We start from the raw sequence: 17,713 nt of genomic DNA, 5'->3' as shown, positions 1-17,713 counted from the left end.
TGTTTGGATAGTAAATAGTACTCCTTACCCGACGTTTAGTTCAGATTATCGGCACCAGGGGCGCAGTGAACCCTTGAAACAACACAAACGGTGCTTGTGGTCGAATATTATGAGGTAAAAAAAAAAACAATTCAAACATGTAAATGAAAAAAAACAAGTCTACGTTATACAAAAACCCAATTGTGAATATTGTAGTAGAATTCCTAGGTATCTTCGTAATGATCACACTGTAACAAGAGTCTCAACGGAAACTTTTTGCCACTGATCTTCATTCTTCATCATGACATTGGGGTTCAATTTGAATATATATATTTGAATATATATATATATATCTCAAGCAAACTAAAGTTGACTTTCACTGTGAAATTGCATAACATTCATTTACTTCTTTATTTATCTATTTTATTATTATTGTATCTTTTAAAGAGCAATATCCCATGAGCAAAATATCCTTGACTCCGTTTGTCACATTGCAAAACCCCACCTTGCCACATTGGAGCCAGAAGTGTGATAGCAGAATGGCAACTGTGTTTGGAGAAATGGAAGATTCGACAATAACGCAAAAACCTGAGTTGGCCTTGTTGAGGTGGAGCACAGAGCCCAGGTTGCCCCGGGGCCATCCGTAGTGACCTCCAACCCAAGGAATGGTTCAGTTTACAGGCCCTGCACCAACTGTTTGGTCGCCGTCTCTTCTCTGGAGATGCTAGGAACCACCTCTCCACCCCTCAGAGGAGAAGCAGGGAGAACTTGGGGTCTTTCGTAGTGGATCCTTGGACTTATGCCTGACAAGGATACCCTATGTTTCACATTATTGGGCAGGATGAGCTTGCCCTCCAAGCCTTCATCCGAGGGCTGCAACCCACTGGCCTTCGGGAGCAACGCTCCTTGTTTGCCCCCATGACCTTGGGGTGGTCTCTTGGGGAAGCTTTGGCAAATATCCTGGAAGCCAGGGAACTGACCCTCAGTATGGGTAGTGTTAGACCAACTGCCCGCCAGATTGAAAGTGAAGCCACTAGTGATGAGGGAAGGCAGGTCCCAAGTTCAGCTCCGCACAACCTGCGACAAAGAGTGAGGACGACCGTCCAACGCTGAACGATGGAGTGTTTGTGGCGTGGGGAGCTGGGCCACTTCGCATGCTACTGCCCAGTGCAAGAGAGTACAGCTACACTGGGAGGCAAAAATGGAGGATTTCATCTTTAGTCTATAACCCTTCCTTCCAGAAGGCCACAACCACAGCTTGGTAATACTGGATGAGCACGAGGACCATACGTGGACTGTAGCATTGATGGCATCCATTGCCATGCTCTGGTGGGGGCTGGAGGCACCAGCCTCAGTGTCACCACACACCACTTGCACACCTTGGCTAAGGGTGACCCTTCAGGCAGCAGAGTTAGTGATCTCAGGTCCCATCAATAATCCCCAACCTTGGGAGCAACGATCCCAAACAGTTCCAGCAGGACCAGGACAATGACCCTGGTCTCTCCTATGCATGGAGATGGATGGGAGCTGGTCAGAAACAGAGTCTGTTTGTATGTATGCATTCATGTATGCATGTGTGCATGTGTATATGTACATATATAGTATATGCACACAAACAAACACATACATACATACATATTATATTATATTATATTATATTATATTATATTATATTATATTATATTATATTATATTTGTAGAATCGATTATCTAATAATATTTTGATCATGGGATTACGCATCCACTTACGACATGACGTCATGACGTTTCTTGCGACGTAACCCAGCCCAACAGGAAGTGTTCAGATTTTCTGTTGCTATGTTAATCGGACATCAACAATAGTGATCGACATTGTTTTTGGTTGTTTTAACGAAACCTTAAGATGCCATTATTTGATGGGTTGGGAAGCGGGGCGGAGAAGACTGCAATTGTCATCGATTTAGGAGCAGCGTACACAAAGTGAGTGTTAGTTTTTAGCCCCCTTGTCTACGCAGCTGAAAGCTAAAAATGCTAACATCGCACTGTTCACCACCGACAGCCATCGCAAGAATTAATTTCACAAAATACCAGTGTCTTCTAATAAAACTATATATCTATAGCAACTGTTTCGAGTATATCTATAGATATATATCTATAGTTATATATCTATAGATATATATCTATAGATATACTCGAAACAGTTGCAGTAGGGCATACGATGACGCAAATAAGCGTTAGCACAAAGATATACTCCTATGTTAGCCAATGTATCAATGCAGCAAGTGCTAACATCAAACTGAAGTGTTTGAAGGGAAGAGCCACAGCAACACGCATATCTAGTCTGCTAAATAAAATATAATGTATATTTGAAAGGAAGCAAGCTTATCTAGAGTTAACTGTGGGGCTGACGTTATCGATTGATTTCCGATGCGTTTGAGTAGCATCTTAAATACAAGCGCTTCCACTTAAATTTTAGTTTAGCACTCATTTTATCCAGTCCGAAGCAATGAGACATTCTTTTAATGCTTCAGGAGCAGGCAGCAAACTTGCCCCTAGCAAATCACATGAAGATCAGCAGGATGCAAATTATTTTCTTTTAATTCCTGATACTTGTTGAAAATAAAGATTTCTTTGTTCTTTCTGTGCGACCCAATAAAGCAGAGGTTATTATTTTGTTAATATTCCCCTTTAAAATTGATAGTTATTGCTAGTCTGTTATCAAGCCCTGTTCGGCAACAGTCTGATAAAATAAACTGTTACCTTTTATATTCAACAGATGTGGCTTTGCAGGGGAAACGGGGCCCAGGTTCATAATTCCGAGCGAGATCCGGCGGCCCGGACAACAACAAGTGAGATATTATTGTGTTTTAAACAATGTTATGTTTTGTGACAAATGAGAATTATGTGTTAAATTACAGTTACATTCCCACATTTAGGCCATCAAAGTGGTTCAGTACAACATCAACACAGAAGAGCTATATGTCATCCTAAAAGAGTTTATCCACATACTATACTTCAGGTGAGACTACTTTCTTTGTTCATAAAGCTACATAAGTATTGCACACTCTTCAATGCATACGCCTCTAAATTCTTATGTTTACTATTACTAAGTAGTCAAGCTACAATGATACCTTGATTTAACAAAATCGGAATGGTTCTGCATTATTTGTAATTGTATTTTCATGAATCAGGCACCTGCTTGTGAACCCTCGCGACAGAAGGGTGGTCATTATCGAGTCCATCCTCTGCCCGTCTCACTTCAGAGAGACACTCACCAAAGTATTCTTCAAGCAGTTTGAGGTACGACTGACTATGTGTCCTGCTTTGAATAAGTTGCAACCGCTTCAACATAGTTCTGACATGAGTAAAAGCAACTGTTTTAATGTTATACTCAAACACAGGTTTTGGTGTTATGTGTGTCTGTTTGTATTTTCCAGGTGCCCTCTGTATTGTTTGCACCAAGTCATCTCATGGCCATCATGACTTTGGGCATAAACTCTGCCCTAGTGATGGATTGTGGCCACACAGAGACCCTGGTTCTTCCTGTATCTTTTGTTTCTGACACAAAGCAGCTTTTGCCTTGAGGAAATACTTCCACAAGAATGGAAAAGTGTTTGCTTTTCAATTTGGGATTAAAATTGAAGTCAATTTGGTGTAAGGAGTCGCATAACACAAAGACTGCAATCTGAGGATAGCGTCCAAAACGGCATTGAAATCCTATTACGTTATTGTTCCGCATGTAATGTAACCCTCAGATTTACAGTAAGTGTCTGTACAAAAATAGAATGGGTGGCCTGCCAGCACTGTCTTTCAGCTAAAGGTCCTTGATATCATCAAAGAGCTTATCAACACCTTGAATTGGCCAATGTAAAAAAAATAAATCACATACCTTTGACCAAACACCTTTATTATTTTGCAATCCACATCTTTCAAATCATACACAAAAAATTGTCCTGAAGAGGCTTCAAATTCATTGGCACACATTTTCTTCATGTAAATAATACCTAGTTGAGGGAGAAGTTTTGATAAGAAGAAGAGATATTAACCAGTTTGTCTCATCGAATCTAACTGCACCCTCACAGAAAAAAACATAAGACTCACATCCCAAATTGTAAGTTTATCCCGTAACTCAGAAGTCAGGTTTATGAGTGCACTCCCATTCTGCCTGCATGGGAGGCTTTACCTTTGGGAGGAAAAGCTATCCATAAGTAAGTAGCTTTTGTGCACAATTTGCCATGGCAGGGACACGGCTATTTCAATGTGCAGATTAAATCCATTGTCCTCTTTGCTTGTCTGTGTGCTTGTGTTGTAGAGAATTAGATGGACTTCTTGTGGAGCAGTGCACTGTGGACACAGACACCACCGGCGGGCAAAGTGTACCAGCTGTCATTGGTAATTGGTGTAGATTTGAATACTCTCTCTATTAAATGAAGTTTTTTTGGGGAGCGGGGGACTTGGAAGTTTTAGTGAATCCTTTATTCATTCGTGAATTATTTATACATTTAGGCTACTTTAACTTTTTTTCCTCTCTCACTTTCCTCCAATGAAAACAGAAGCTGAATTTCTGTTTTCAAACTTTGGGATTTGCACTGAAGTGAGGGCAGCTTCACATAAATGCATCAATAATTAAGACCGAGGGAAGACTAAACTGATTATGAAACTATTTTTGTTGAGCGCACAATAGGGCTGAGAACACTGTCGCCAACTTAATTCAGTAAGAGGCTTAAAGGCATAAAGTAAAACAAATTTCTATTAAGAATGTGTTTTGCATCAAAGTTTCTTGGAGAAAAACTGTCAACGCATGTATTTTTTGGGAGGTTGTCATTTTCTGCAGTGCTGATTCAGTGGAGCAGAAAGCTGATCTTTGCATAATTGAGCCAGAGAAAATAATGATTCATTTCTTGTCTGTTTGTCTTTTTTTTGCCTCCTTTTTATCTTCTCCTTAGGGACCATTCCAGAGGAGACTGTGGAGGACATCAAGGGTTGGTTTGACCGAATGACTCCTAGGCCCTGTTTAGTTCTTCCGTTAAAATGTGTAACAACTGAAGCGATAGCAATTGAAGCAAGTTGAATAGAGGTTTAAACACGTGAGGAACATTGTAGGACACATTAACTAAAGATCACATTTAGAGTCAGTCCGGATCACATGTATCCTCACTTAAAGACAACCTAATTCAATTATTTTTCCAAAGTGAAAGTAAATATTAGTGGCATCGTTTTAATATTTATTCAAATGATGAAAAGAGAGACATACAACAGTGGTCACTAGTATTTCTCCTTCACTTTATGTGTGTGTTTTTCCACTTATGAATTGAGACCCCTCCCCCACACACACATTTTATCTATAATGCTAATAATTTTGTTGTTGATCTCGTACAGCACAAGCCAACAATACGCTGATGATATTTGACCATTGCTGACAGAAAAAAAAATTGCATACAGAGAAGGAAATAGCTCACTAAGATTTTGTATGGAAAAAAAATATTACTCTTTGTACACAGCTCGAGATAAGATCAGCAGTGTCAGAACCCATTATTAGATTAGATTAAATTCAACTTTATTGTCATTACACATGTAAGGATACAGAGTCACGAAATGCAGTGGAAATGCACAGCAAATACAATTATATTAATTTATAGAAAAGCCAATCGAGTCAAGTCTACCAGTGTGGTTACAGAACCGTTGGTTTTGTTTGCTGCAGTCAGAACATGCTTCGTCAGCGACCTGCAGAGAGGCCTCAAGATTCAGGAAGCCAAGTTTAACCTGGACGGCACTGCTGAGGCGAGTTAAATTCAGCGTCTGCACAAATCATCGTTCATCTCAATCTGTAAAATTGCATATCAAGACAGGTTTTGGTGCATGTCCTATTGTCGTCTGTATGTGCTCACAGCGTCCAGCCGCCCCTCCAGATGTGGATTATCCGTTGGATGGAGAGAAAATTCTACATATCAAAGGATCCATCAGGTAGTGCTTTTTACTGTCGCCCTCATTCAGAACATAGATTTGACAGCCCAGTTCACCATCGAGTGTCTCATATAGTTTATTCGTTGATCATTTCTCCTTTTTATCTTTTTTAAAGAAATCTTTTTCTGAAAGCGGTTCTTATATGATTTGTTGGGGTTTAATTGCAAGGAAAACTGTCCAAGTACTTGCCACAGTTTGAAGTCGTAGTTGACACATTTTCACAACTTAAACAAGACAGACAAAATATTAAACTGCTTCATTCGTCTTTGAAAAAAGGAACACTAGCATATGAACAATGGTCGCTGTCTTCCAAGAACTTGTGAAATGCCAGAATTGGAAGAACATCAACAGCAGTGATCAGACAATTGTGGTTTGTTTGACTTGTTTTTGTTTTGCTGTTCTTTTTGATGCACGTTTTCAGCTCAGACACGCGTTCCGTGTCTTTGTCTGGCGTGCTTGTATTTTTCCACTTGTCCGCTCATACTGTCATCTCTCTTTCCCCCCCTCTTTCCTGTGGCTGCTGTTAATGAGATCTTTATTTGTGACTTTTAGGGACTCTCTGATGGAGATTCTGTTTGAACAAGACAACGAGGAAAAGAGTGTGGCCTCTCTGATGCTTGACGCTTTGGTCAAGGTTTGTGTCTCAGCATATGTGATGGAGTCAGATGCATTCCAGGGAGACTCTTGCTAAAATTATTCTTGAAAAGTCCTAATCAATGATTTCATAAGAGTAGCCTCTAAAATCACTTAATTCCTGATGTTCAGAAACTACAGCCTGTGATGGTGGAGCTGCCGCCTCTTCCTCGTCTCTTTAATTTAACACAAAAATTCAGTGTGATCGTTAAAGAGCGCATTTGTTCACTTTTGGGTCTAAATATTTCAGCTACAGATAAACCACCTGATAACCGAGCAAGTAGCTTCAATAGCAGTAGCTTGCGCTTGTGTCAACAACCAGCTTTAGTCGGCGATTATTTAATGTCATTAATGACGAGAGAATAAATATATGATATCTTTTGTCAATTTTTTTTTCATATTCATCAACAACTATTATGATGCTGATGTACCTGAAAAAGGTTTGAAAACAAAAAGTTAGACAACAAAATCCGTACACCAATAGAGCTCCAAAGCAAAGATAAATTAATTTTAGGATGACGGTTTGAGCAACAATCCGCTCTTCTTCAGACGCTTAACCTTGATGTATCCAAAAAAGCCAATATCTACAAATGAAATAGTACTTACCTTTGTGTCTGGAGGACTCTTGGAACTAACCTTTCTCATTACAATTTTCAACAATACATTTGTTAACAGTGTTATTTGACAATTTGCTCGTTTTTCTCCCCAGTGCCCCATCGACACACGAAAGGTGCTGTCTGAGAACCTGGTGGTGATCGGAGGGACGGCGATGCTGCCGGGCTTCCTGCACCGGCTGCTGGCCGAAATCCGACTCCTGGTGGAAAAACCCAAATACAGAGACGTACTGGCGAGCAAGAACTTTCGTATTCATGCGCCACCTGCCAAGCCAAACTGCACCGCCTGGTTGGGAGGTCAGAAACGTTCATATGTATCACTTCATAAGTAGAGATGTGATGTGTACTACAATCTCTACTAAAATAAAAGTACAAATCATCATAAATAATCATAATATGCACTGCTCAAAAAATAAAAGGAACACTGATATAACACGTCCTAGATCTGAATGAATGAAATAATCTTATGAAATACTTTGGTCTTTACGTAGTTGAATGAGCTGAAAACAAAATCACACAAAAATGATCAATGAAAATCAAATTTATTAAACCATTCTCTGCATTTGGAGTCACACTCAAAATGAAAGTGGAAAAACACTACAGTTTGATCCAACTTTGATTTAATGTCCTTAAAATAAGACAAAATGAATCAGTGTTGCTTCCTAAGTGGACAGTTTGATTTCACAGTAGTGTGATTGACTTGGAGTTACATCGTGTTGTTTAAGTGTCCTCTTTATTTATTTGAGCAGTATATTTATGAATGAAACGTGTGAATTATTTTGAGAATTCAAAGCTGCACTGGGCTCGAACATTTTCAGATATAAGCATTCCTCATAATGTGCGGTGTCTTTCTAGTCAAGACATTTTTTCGCTGCTTCTATGGATTCATGTGTAAACCTCACCATCTGTTCCATCGCTGCTGCTCCCCAGGTGCCATCTTCGGGGCTCTGCAGGACATCCTGGGCAGCAGGTCGGTGTCTCGGGACTATTACAACCAATCGGGCCGCATACCAGACTGGTGCTGCTTGAGCTCGCCTCCGCCTGAAATTCTGTACGAGGCAGGGAAGACTCCTCCACCGCTCATGAAGAGAGCCTTCTCTACAGAGAAGTAGATGAACTCAAACTATGTACTGACAGAATTACAGCAAGTCATCGTCCTCGTTAACATTTCTACATACATTTTGTCAATGTGCTGACTAAGCAAACTCAAGATAACTTTTTTCAAGTTTAGCTGACTTGCACTGTCTGTGGATTGTTAGATTATCTCGTCCGCTGTCTGATACAACCAGCCAGGGTTGGAGATTTGCAGGGGGATCCCTCAATTAGCACAAAATCCCAACAACAGCGGTTCATTCTGGTTCCGATTTTGTCGAGGTCGAGTTCTCAGTTAGCGTCGGACTAAGTCCGTGACAGTTAAACTGAAATCAAAATTCTGTTTCCATCATCCACATACTTGCATAATAATAGAAAATCATGCTGAATCATATCCTGTTGGCATGTGATACAGTTTAAGAACAAAAGTTTGTATCATGATAGCTCCGAGGAATTATTCAGAACAAAAAGCAAATGTCTGATTTATTTATTGTTTGCATGATAAAATGTAAAATCATGGAGGAAATCATTAAAGGCTCTGCAAACACACACTTACACACTTGTGTCCTCAGTTTTTCTTTCAAGATTGGACTAATTTCAAATTGAATTATTCAAAGAGAGTTTTCTCAGGTCCTGAAATTTGTATCCAGGACTGTCTCAGAAAATTTGAATATTGGGATAAGGTTCTTTATTTTCTGTAATGCAATTATGAAAACAAAAATTACTTTTTCATAATATTCTAATATTTTGAAATTGGATTTTTGAGTTTTCTTAAGATGTAAGCCATAATGAGCAATATTAAAATAATAAAAGGCTTGCAATATTTCAGTTTATTATGTAATGAATCCAGAATGTATAACTTTTTGTTTTTGTATTTGCAGAAGATAAAGAACTTTATCGCAATATTCTAATTAAAAGTCCAGTAACTGTAAAGGTCATATTAATCATCCTTCTTTTCACATCATCGTGTTGCAGATGAAATGATATGGCAAAATAAAATCTACATATGCTGACCACAGACAACACCTGCACAGAAGGAAATGTTTGTTGGAACACAAAAACCTTTTCGAATTAATGGCCTGAGGAAAATTTTTAGCTTTTGCACACTGAATGAAGACCGAAATTCCTCCACACTGGTGTTAATCATAAATAATAACCATTAACATAATCATAAATGGATCATTTGGGTTTGACACGTGCTAAATCACACAGTTTGTAGCCTTAATTTAGGATATTTCTTATTATTCAGGTGCGCTAGGACTAAAGCTGCGGGAGACTCACAACCACTAAATGTACTTAAAAGCTATTTTTAATGTTCTGTAACAATGACATCTATTTCTACCCTTTGTGTCTTTTGTTATACATCCTATTGATGGCAGCTTTTATTGCGGTCATGCTTAACAGAATGGGGCTATTAATTGATATAATCAGTTACACTTGTTCACCCGCTGCTAAGTGTCACCACAGCCTCTGTGAAATGGTCCTGCTAATGTATTCATTAACGTCATGCCTTTTCTCACGAGGAGCAGGCCGACGCCTCTGCAGACTGTGAGAATCGAGTTGTGCCGACCGTAACCAAACGCAGGTAGCGTTTATCTTAGTTACCTCGTCTGCAGATGCCTGTTTTCAAAACACGCCGGCTCAATTATCTTGTCTATCACCTGGGCTGTGAAAACATCTGGTGGCTGCAGAATCAATTTCAAGGACGCCTTGGTGCCTGAGAAGAGCAGCCGTTCACCTGTACTTCATTTTGGTTTCTGAATGTATGCAGCTAAAACCAAATATAAGCACAAAAAAATTACAATTACATTGGGATTTTTTTATCGAACAGTCCTTTTTCAAAGGTCTATGAATACTGTTATAGATAATTACACACTCAAAGTTCTATTTTAATACTAATAATGTATTAATCCCTCATGGGGAAATTCAAGTCCAGTTGCCAAGACAAAAAGATCGCAACAAGAATACACACACTAAAGAAAATGGAAATTCGTTCTGAACCTCACATGGTGATTTCTGTATGTAACATACTTTGTCTGAAAATTGTTAATTCTTTATTTCTCTTCGATTGAACAAGAGCTGAATCAATTTAAGAAAAAAAGGAAACTGTGTTTACACTTTTTGAGGGTGAGATTTGCATTGCTGGGCTACATTACTGTGTTCAAGTGGTGGTAAAACTAAGATATCTCTCGTATTATTGTTACTATTATAATATATATTAATAATATATAGTTATGTATATTTTTTTCTAAATTAATCTTTAATTCATGTTCTTTGTTTGACACCTTTTTTGTCATTTCCATACATATGACAAGCATATCAAGCATGTTTTATCCCTCATTTAGTTTTATTAACCGATCAAAATATTTGGGTTACATTGAGTTGGAGCTGCGGCTTTTGTGATAAAGGTGTTTTTTGTTTGTAAAAATATTATGCGTATGTTCCTTTATTCATGGCATTAAATACTCACTTCCTCCCTCCCTCCTTCTTTCCCTCCTTCTCTCCCCCCTCCTCTCGTCAACAGTGAGAGGAGGGGATGGTAGACTGACTAAGTCATTTGTGTTCAATTCATGTTTTTGACATTCACATCCATCTTTTTGATGTCTGTTAATCACCTTCTCTGACTGCCAGAAAATCAACTCGGCACCTGCGATAAAATGATAAGTTTCATCCTCATCCTTCTTTTTGAGATGGTCCTGGTGCAGCCGCTACACGTGCAGGTAATTCCATTAAACCGCTTCATATTTAGCTGTGAAAATTGTGATTCTGGTACTTTTTTTTTGTGTTCTTTGCAGATGAAAAGTCACAGTTGTGTTTATTATGCTTTCTCCAGTAAAACTTAATATTGTCATTTCCCTACCTGTAACTCGGTCTGTTTGTTTTTGTGAATTTAAATGATACATTTGAACCTGTCTAGTGTTTTGCTGCCCTTCCCAGCGACGTGCAGAATTATTATGAATAATTCAATTTCTATTTTGAAACGCTGCAGCATACTAACCCACCTTTCTGGGAAATCCTTTAAAATACAGAACTTGTAATAACATACTTTTGAGTCATGCATTTTAAATAGAATAATGGGCATTAACTGTGACTCTTGACTGAATAACTTCGCTGCACCTTTTTGCTTCTTGGTAAAGATGCAGTGATTCAGACATTCTGATTAAAATCTTATGTATATAATAAATTCCCGTAAACACTGACATCAGCCAAAATCCAAATGATTCACCGGATACCATAGTTGTATTTTTCGTAAATCCCTTTTAAAAAATTTCAGTGACTACTATGTGATTAATAAATGCAAAAGACAGAAATAGAAAAGTAAAGCGTCTTCTTCGGACATTCTTGACATCCTGGGAAATTCCATGGTTTGGTAGCTTCATCCATCACGAAGCCTGAAAAACAGGATGCTGTGATTTAAGCATCTGCGTGTGTGTAGTCTGACCAGACTTTTCTAATCTGTATTCAAAAAGAGCTCCAGATTAAGGCGAGCTAGAAGCTACATCCTGACAGGTCATTGAAAGAACTTTAGCGGAAGATAAGGAATGAATCATACTTATCTCCAGTAAGCGGACTACTCACTGGAAAACGCAACATTTTTTTTATAAACAAACGATCGGGTTTGAAAAAAACAAAACATTTGATAAGAAAAATGTTTTGATACAGAGAGCTGGGGGGAAATTGTACATTGTTGACGTCCGCTTAGGTTAATCCAAATAAAATGTTTGCAGGTTACCCAGAGTTTAATGGGGTCTTTCTGTGGTTGCATTTTTAAAATGATTTTAAAAAACTTGCCTCATCCAGACTCCAACAGCAAAAATAATATAACAACAGCAACTGAGATTATATCATTTTATGAGTGGATTTTCGCTCCAAATTGAAGATTTACTAATACTGAGTTCATAAATTAAAACAGCAATTAATCGCATCTGTTAAAATGAATCAATGAGTTAATTTATTTTATGTCCGTTAGTCCCTTTAATTACTTTAATACATATTATTAGATTACATTCAAACCATAGTAACTAAAACCCATTTGTCCTCTCCTGTCTGTGACATTTTGAACCCAATGTTACCGTTTACGTTCTCAGAAAGCAAAGCGAGTCCAAGAGGGGTCACTTGATATTTTCTTGAGAAAAATGGAGCCAACATCAGCTTTCCACTGGTGTATAAATTTGCCGATTTCAAATGGAGGCCGCGAGGTTTAGAAAGGGTTGTTTGGAAAAACAAAAAAGCCATGCTGCGTTCTAATAATATTTATCATGAGTCAAAGGATATTGATTTCTCTTATCCTTTGCATATTTTTGAAGACCCTCACTTTTGCGATAATAAACTGTCTCTTTGTTTTTTAAACTGGACTCGAATTCATTTTACTGTCACGGTTTTTGCAGGCTATCTTTTTTGCAGCCACTATTCTGTGTCTACCACAAGGGGGCGCTGCAGAATTGTTCTACCAGGTTTCCCCAAGTATTTTTAGTCATCATTGCAGGTTCAGGAAAATTACTGACAAATCTGCGAATTAACTACATATAAGATATTTCAAATTATGCATTTTCATTTTTTTACATATATTTTTATAGGTTTCCAATTCTCCAGAGGACGTCTCCAAAGGTAAGTGTGGTTCCACAAAAAATTCATGTCCTCACCTTCGCTTCATTGATTTATTGTTTTATGATATCAAAATACTTGACACCACCCCACCAGTTGTGATTCCTCCCTAGCTTTTTTCGAATAATTTGCTCCTAGTTATAAGAATTGCCTCTAAATAGGTTTGAGATGATTCCAAATTTTTGGGTGTCAATTTATTGCCACTTCCAACACGCCTTTATCTTCTTATTGGTATTGACATCGATTCAGAGAATTAACCCGCAAAACTCAATGCTGCACAGGAGCAAAAATAACAGCTATAATAGTGACTTAGCGATCATATAAAGACCAATCATTTAACACATCTCGCAGTGCTGCACTTAAAAGATGTGTTTGAAAAGAGCCTCTGTAAGCCGAAGGAGCAGCTGGTGGATGTGGAGCAGGAGCACCCAGGAGACAGAGGACATGTCTATTTGCCTCACTGCGTGACACTTCAGCGCTGTTCGGGTTACTGCACAGACGAGAACTTGGCGTGCCATCCCAGCAGCGAACGTAACATCACTCTTCAGGTTTCTAAGTGAATTTTGAGTTTTATCATCACAAACACTCGACAGGGGAGCCTTATAGGTAAACACAAAGTTCTTGTTTTCCCTTCACAGCTGCTAAAGGGGCCATCCAGCGCTCAATTTCAACTTGTAGAACTCACCTTCGTGGAGCACCTCATTTGTGGATGCAGGTATATCCGTTTGCTCCTTGAAATACTTACTGCTACTTGTCAACCCCTTTTTTTCTCCATTTTTATTAAGGTCACAGCAAAAACATCGAAAATAAGTCAGGTTAGTTGATGAACATTTGACTTATTAATGGAGACTGATGTTGTTTCTCATTGCTCTTCACTCTTCTGTGACAATCGCAGATTACGGACGACAACAGTCGACCCTCCAGGACATACAGAGCAGATAAAAAGGCCATTTTAGGGTATTTCATGGTCTTTGACTCATTGACCTTTTCACAAATCAGACCTTCAACGTGTCTCAGTCTGTGTTAGAATTTAATCAGTTGGCTGAGATAAATTCATCAGGGGCTCCCTTTGTTTCTGACAGCAAACCGTAACGGTCAACTGTTCAGAATCCATAGAGAAAAATAAAACTCCTGCGCTTCTTTTACAGTATCATTTAGTTATATATTCATTACATTTTTGTGTGAAAAGTTACATCATGCTTTTTTTTTTTTTTTTTTTGCAGTAATTTATGTTGCTGGTATAACATTCAAACTGCTTTTTTTCCCCTGTAGTTTATAGTTCAAATTAAATAAGCACACACACTACAGTCCTTTCATTTGCTTTAGAGCATCTGGACAAACCAAAGGGTTGAATGTTTAAAAATGCACCACCCTGAAGGTGCATCCACTTTAAGTTCATTGCATTTTATCATAGCGCCGGCATGAACACGCCCTTCGAGGGGGACCTCAGAGATTCTTAGAGAGAGAGTGACGTGTCTCTGTGTGTCTATTTGTTACTCCCCTGACAGAGAGCAAGCAAAGGTATGAATGATGTAGAGAGGAGAGGGCAGACATTTCAAGGTGGGGTGAACACAGGAGGGCTGTTGTGTGTCAGCAGGACACAGGCGGAGGTCAGATGGAGATTAAAAGACAACTCCAGGGTGGGATTTGTAGGGATACGTGATCTATGAGGACAGGAGGAGTGTGACCTGAGTCAGGAAATACAACATGGTGGAGACGGGAGGAGGAGATGTATCTGATGTTCTCCAAACCATGAGGACGAGGGCATTTTACCAAGGTCATAAAGATGGAGACTTATATGTAGTCACAAAAAAAGGGGGTTGGAATAACATATTCATAACGGAAATATATGACGATATTTACTTTCTATTGTTGGTGTCAGATCACTTATACTGTCACTTGTTTTTTTACTGCCTTGAAAAATATAAATGTCAATTTCCGGGCCAACAAACTTTGGGCGCGCATGATATTTTACTCTCAAGTCTCAGATGACCAAGGACGCATTTGTTTTCTCCTGGTTGTCTCTCAGACATCTGTGCTGAATGCGAGTTGCTGCAATTGAATTGTTTAAACACATTCACATATCAGGGATTGAATGCGGGGAAAAAAAAATCAACTTTAAGAAACAACAGTGGGACGTAGTACAGAAGGGGGAAGAATCTGTTACATATAGTCATGTCATATTTATGTGGAAATGAGGAGGGAGAATGAAAGAAGGCACAATTCTGTTTAACAAAGTGGGTGGATACATACATACATATGTACATATGTGTGTATATAACTGGAACTGGAGGGCATTTTTAGTAGAAGTAGCTGAATTCACCTAAGTTAAGAACCAGGCATTAACGGTAGCGTTACAATTATAAGACAATGAAGACAGATGGTAGTGTTATAATGGGCATTTGCAGCCTCACTAGAATAATCCTCAGATAATAGTATTCACTATGCGTTATGTGATTGATGGAGTGATGTTAATGAAGCATTTGACAATCTTTTATTATTACTTACTGGCATTAACAACATTTGTCATCAAGTATTTAATCGTCACTGATGTTCGATGTTTAAACGTCTGAATTCTTCCTCTGAAACCGCAAGAACTTGGATCATGGACGTGAAAGGTTGTGTTTGTGCGGGTTTGTTTTCCCTTGTAATTATTTCTTCACTCGTGTGGGAGGCTTTGCGGACTCGCCGTCATGCCTGTCAAGCGCAATCAACCGCAGCCCAGAGCCGGAGGTCGGCCACCAGGCAACCGTGGTCGAGAGGACCACACGGCTTTCAGGAGATTAAGTTCCTCCTGTGGGTTTAAAAAGGCGTAGATCTTTCAAAGTTGCCATGAAAACTGAGGGAGTAATCACTCTTTTGGACGGATATCATAGCAGCCGTTCTGTTGACAACCTGAAGAAAACCATTTTCTCGGTCAGTTACACATAGAGCTCAACATCAGCGAAATGTGACTACTGCCTTTTACCCTTCACGGACAAACTGTGAGCAGAAGGAATTTATAGCTCCCAGGGAAGCAAATAAGGCTACGCCCAAAACAGCGATGTCAGAAGTGGGATTCGAACCCACGCCTCCAGGGGAGACTGCGACCTGAACGCAGCGCCTTAGACCGCTCGGCCATCCTGACATATTTAAAATTGTGGGGGGTCTGGTTTTTCTCGTTTGTCTGAGCAATCCTTCACTTCAGCGTTTTCTCGGGGGTCTACTTTGCATTTTCTTACCAGCCATGGGGAACAACACTGGATTTATTATCAAAGTGTGGAGAATTGCTGGTGGATGAGTTGCTGGTGGTTCTTGTTTAAGTGGTTCAATCTATCGGGTGAATTAAACACTGAATTCACTCTGAAGGCCTTTCTGTCATTAACAAAGAGGCTGCGGTTTACGACACGTCTTCCAAATCTGACGTAGTTAGTCAAACGTGAGGAAAAAAAAAATGCAATTTAGCAATTCCATAGGCGCTTTCATTTATGACATGTGATCTCATTTAGCACGAAACATTGAAATTGTGTCAGTGTCTAATAGTTTTCGCATCAGTGGGTTGAATGGACTGCTATTGGAGATTGCTTTGTGGTTGAGTGGATATGGTTCAAATCTGAAAGGGGGGTAATTAATACAGATGACCTGTGGTAGCACACTTAATAATATCTGGTTAAATGTAATGTTGTATGAAAAGACACATGTACCATCACTATGGTCATTGGTTCCAAATAAGCCTGCAGTCAAAATGAATTAGAGTAATAACAAAGTTTTTAACAGGAAAACTTCACTTTTATTTAAATGTGTGCAGAAATCTGACAACAGTTGTATTATATATGGTGAACATAGTCTTTACGGTTAATTTCACGCTTGTTTTCAGATAATCTTCTCGCTCATTAATGTATGTTGAAAAGTTATTCTTGTTGAATGAAGACTTGCTTTTTTTTTTTACAATTGATTTGATGATAAGATTATTTTAAACTTTGTCCCTCAGCATCAGAATCAGGATCTCTTTTATTGACACATTTACAATGTACACAGGAATTTAACATGGTACGACAGCACCCTATCGCATGAAGTTTAAGATAAGAGAATGAATTATAAGAAAAAGGTTAATTCCTTTTTTCCCAACTTTGATTCAGACAATATGTTAAAAAAAGCATAAGAAAATCTCCTAACTTCTAACAACTCATTGTCCTTATCAATCTAAACATCTTTCTTCACACCATTTGTTCAGTACCCAGTTTTGCATTTTTACTCATTTTTTTCTGCTTTAATAAACAAGCTATATTCTTGTCATTTGTCTTTAACTCTGAGCCAACTTTTAAACATCTAATTTTCTTCACTATACGGTTTTCTACAACGGACCTTGGAAACAACTGTGGGGGCTACAGGGCTAATTGATAGATGTGCAAACAGTGATGCAATGCAAATCATTTATTTTTATTTTCACTAAAAAAAGAAATAACTGGGATAATGTCTTGAGATTGATGGCAGACACGCTTAAAAATAACCAACAGGTTGCCTTAAAATCAGCAAAAAATTCTTCTAGATAATTTAGACATTTACTGAAACCAACAAGTGCAGCTATGCAAGCAAACACACCCAATATTTACCCAGAAAACAAGGCCATTAAACCACACTCAATGTGGAGGGAAGGCGTATTTAGTTTGTTTTGTCTATCTGCCATGTGATTTCCCACCATGATGCATATCAATATAAAAATGCTGTCTGATGCAACACCCTGTATAATCTTGCTTTGTAGTTCCAAATGGATCACATTGTTTAATAAAATGCTCTTCAAATATTGCGACCTTCTTTCCCTGTGTTGCTCACACGCTTTGGCTGAAAGCATTTCAGGACACTTTCAC

The 17,713-nt window shown here is 38.7% G+C and overlaps 2 protein-coding genes and 1 non-coding gene across 4 annotated transcripts; 2 read left to right on the top strand and 1 right to left on the bottom strand.

Moving 5' to 3' along the window:
* Positions 1–1,753: 1,753 nt before the first annotated feature.
* Positions 1,754–8,818, top strand: actr10 (actin related protein 10). Its single transcript, XM_086166843.1, has 13 exons — positions 1,754–1,938; positions 2,735–2,807; positions 2,895–2,977; positions 3,150–3,258; positions 3,396–3,503; positions 4,099–4,166; positions 4,271–4,350; positions 4,905–4,940; positions 5,660–5,739; positions 5,849–5,922; positions 6,475–6,556; positions 7,265–7,466; positions 8,100–8,818. Exons 1-13 carry the CDS (start codon positions 1,862–1,864, stop codon positions 8,279–8,281), a joined length of 1,254 nt encoding a protein of 417 aa, XP_086022969.1. The 5' UTR covers positions 1,754–1,861; the 3' UTR covers positions 8,282–8,818.
* Positions 8,819–10,812: 1,994 nt separating this feature from the next.
* On the top strand, positions 10,813–17,647 carry LOC147222588 (vascular endothelial growth factor A-A-like). Of its 2 annotated transcripts, XM_086166685.1 has the most exons (6): positions 10,813–10,981; positions 12,839–12,869; positions 13,218–13,414; positions 13,505–13,581; positions 13,652–13,681; positions 13,762–13,888. In XM_086166685.1, exons 1-5 carry the CDS (start codon positions 10,919–10,921, stop codon positions 13,674–13,676), a joined length of 393 nt encoding a protein of 130 aa, XP_086022811.1. In that variant the 5' UTR covers positions 10,813–10,918; the 3' UTR covers positions 13,677–13,681; positions 13,762–13,888. The 2 variants fall into 2 exon arrangements, with proteins under 2 accessions (XP_086022811.1, XP_086022810.1); XM_086166684.1 differs by having other exon boundaries at positions 13,505–13,681; positions 13,762–17,647.
* On the bottom strand, positions 15,911–15,993 carry trnal-cag (transfer RNA leucine (anticodon CAG)). The gene has a single exon. It is a non-coding gene; the product is annotated as a tRNA-Leu (tRNA).
* Positions 17,648–17,713: the final 66 nt, after the last annotated feature.

The sequence above is a fragment of the Fistularia commersonii genome, chromosome 20 (genome assembly GCF_037954325.1).
Source record: "Fistularia commersonii isolate RoL2024-O1a breed Wild chromosome 20, RoL_Fcom_v1.0, whole genome shotgun sequence".
In the NCBI taxonomy this organism is placed as follows: Eukaryota; Metazoa; Chordata; class Actinopteri; order Syngnathiformes; family Fistulariidae; genus Fistularia; species Fistularia commersonii.
This window is presented reverse-complemented; position numbering and strand designations above follow the sequence as displayed.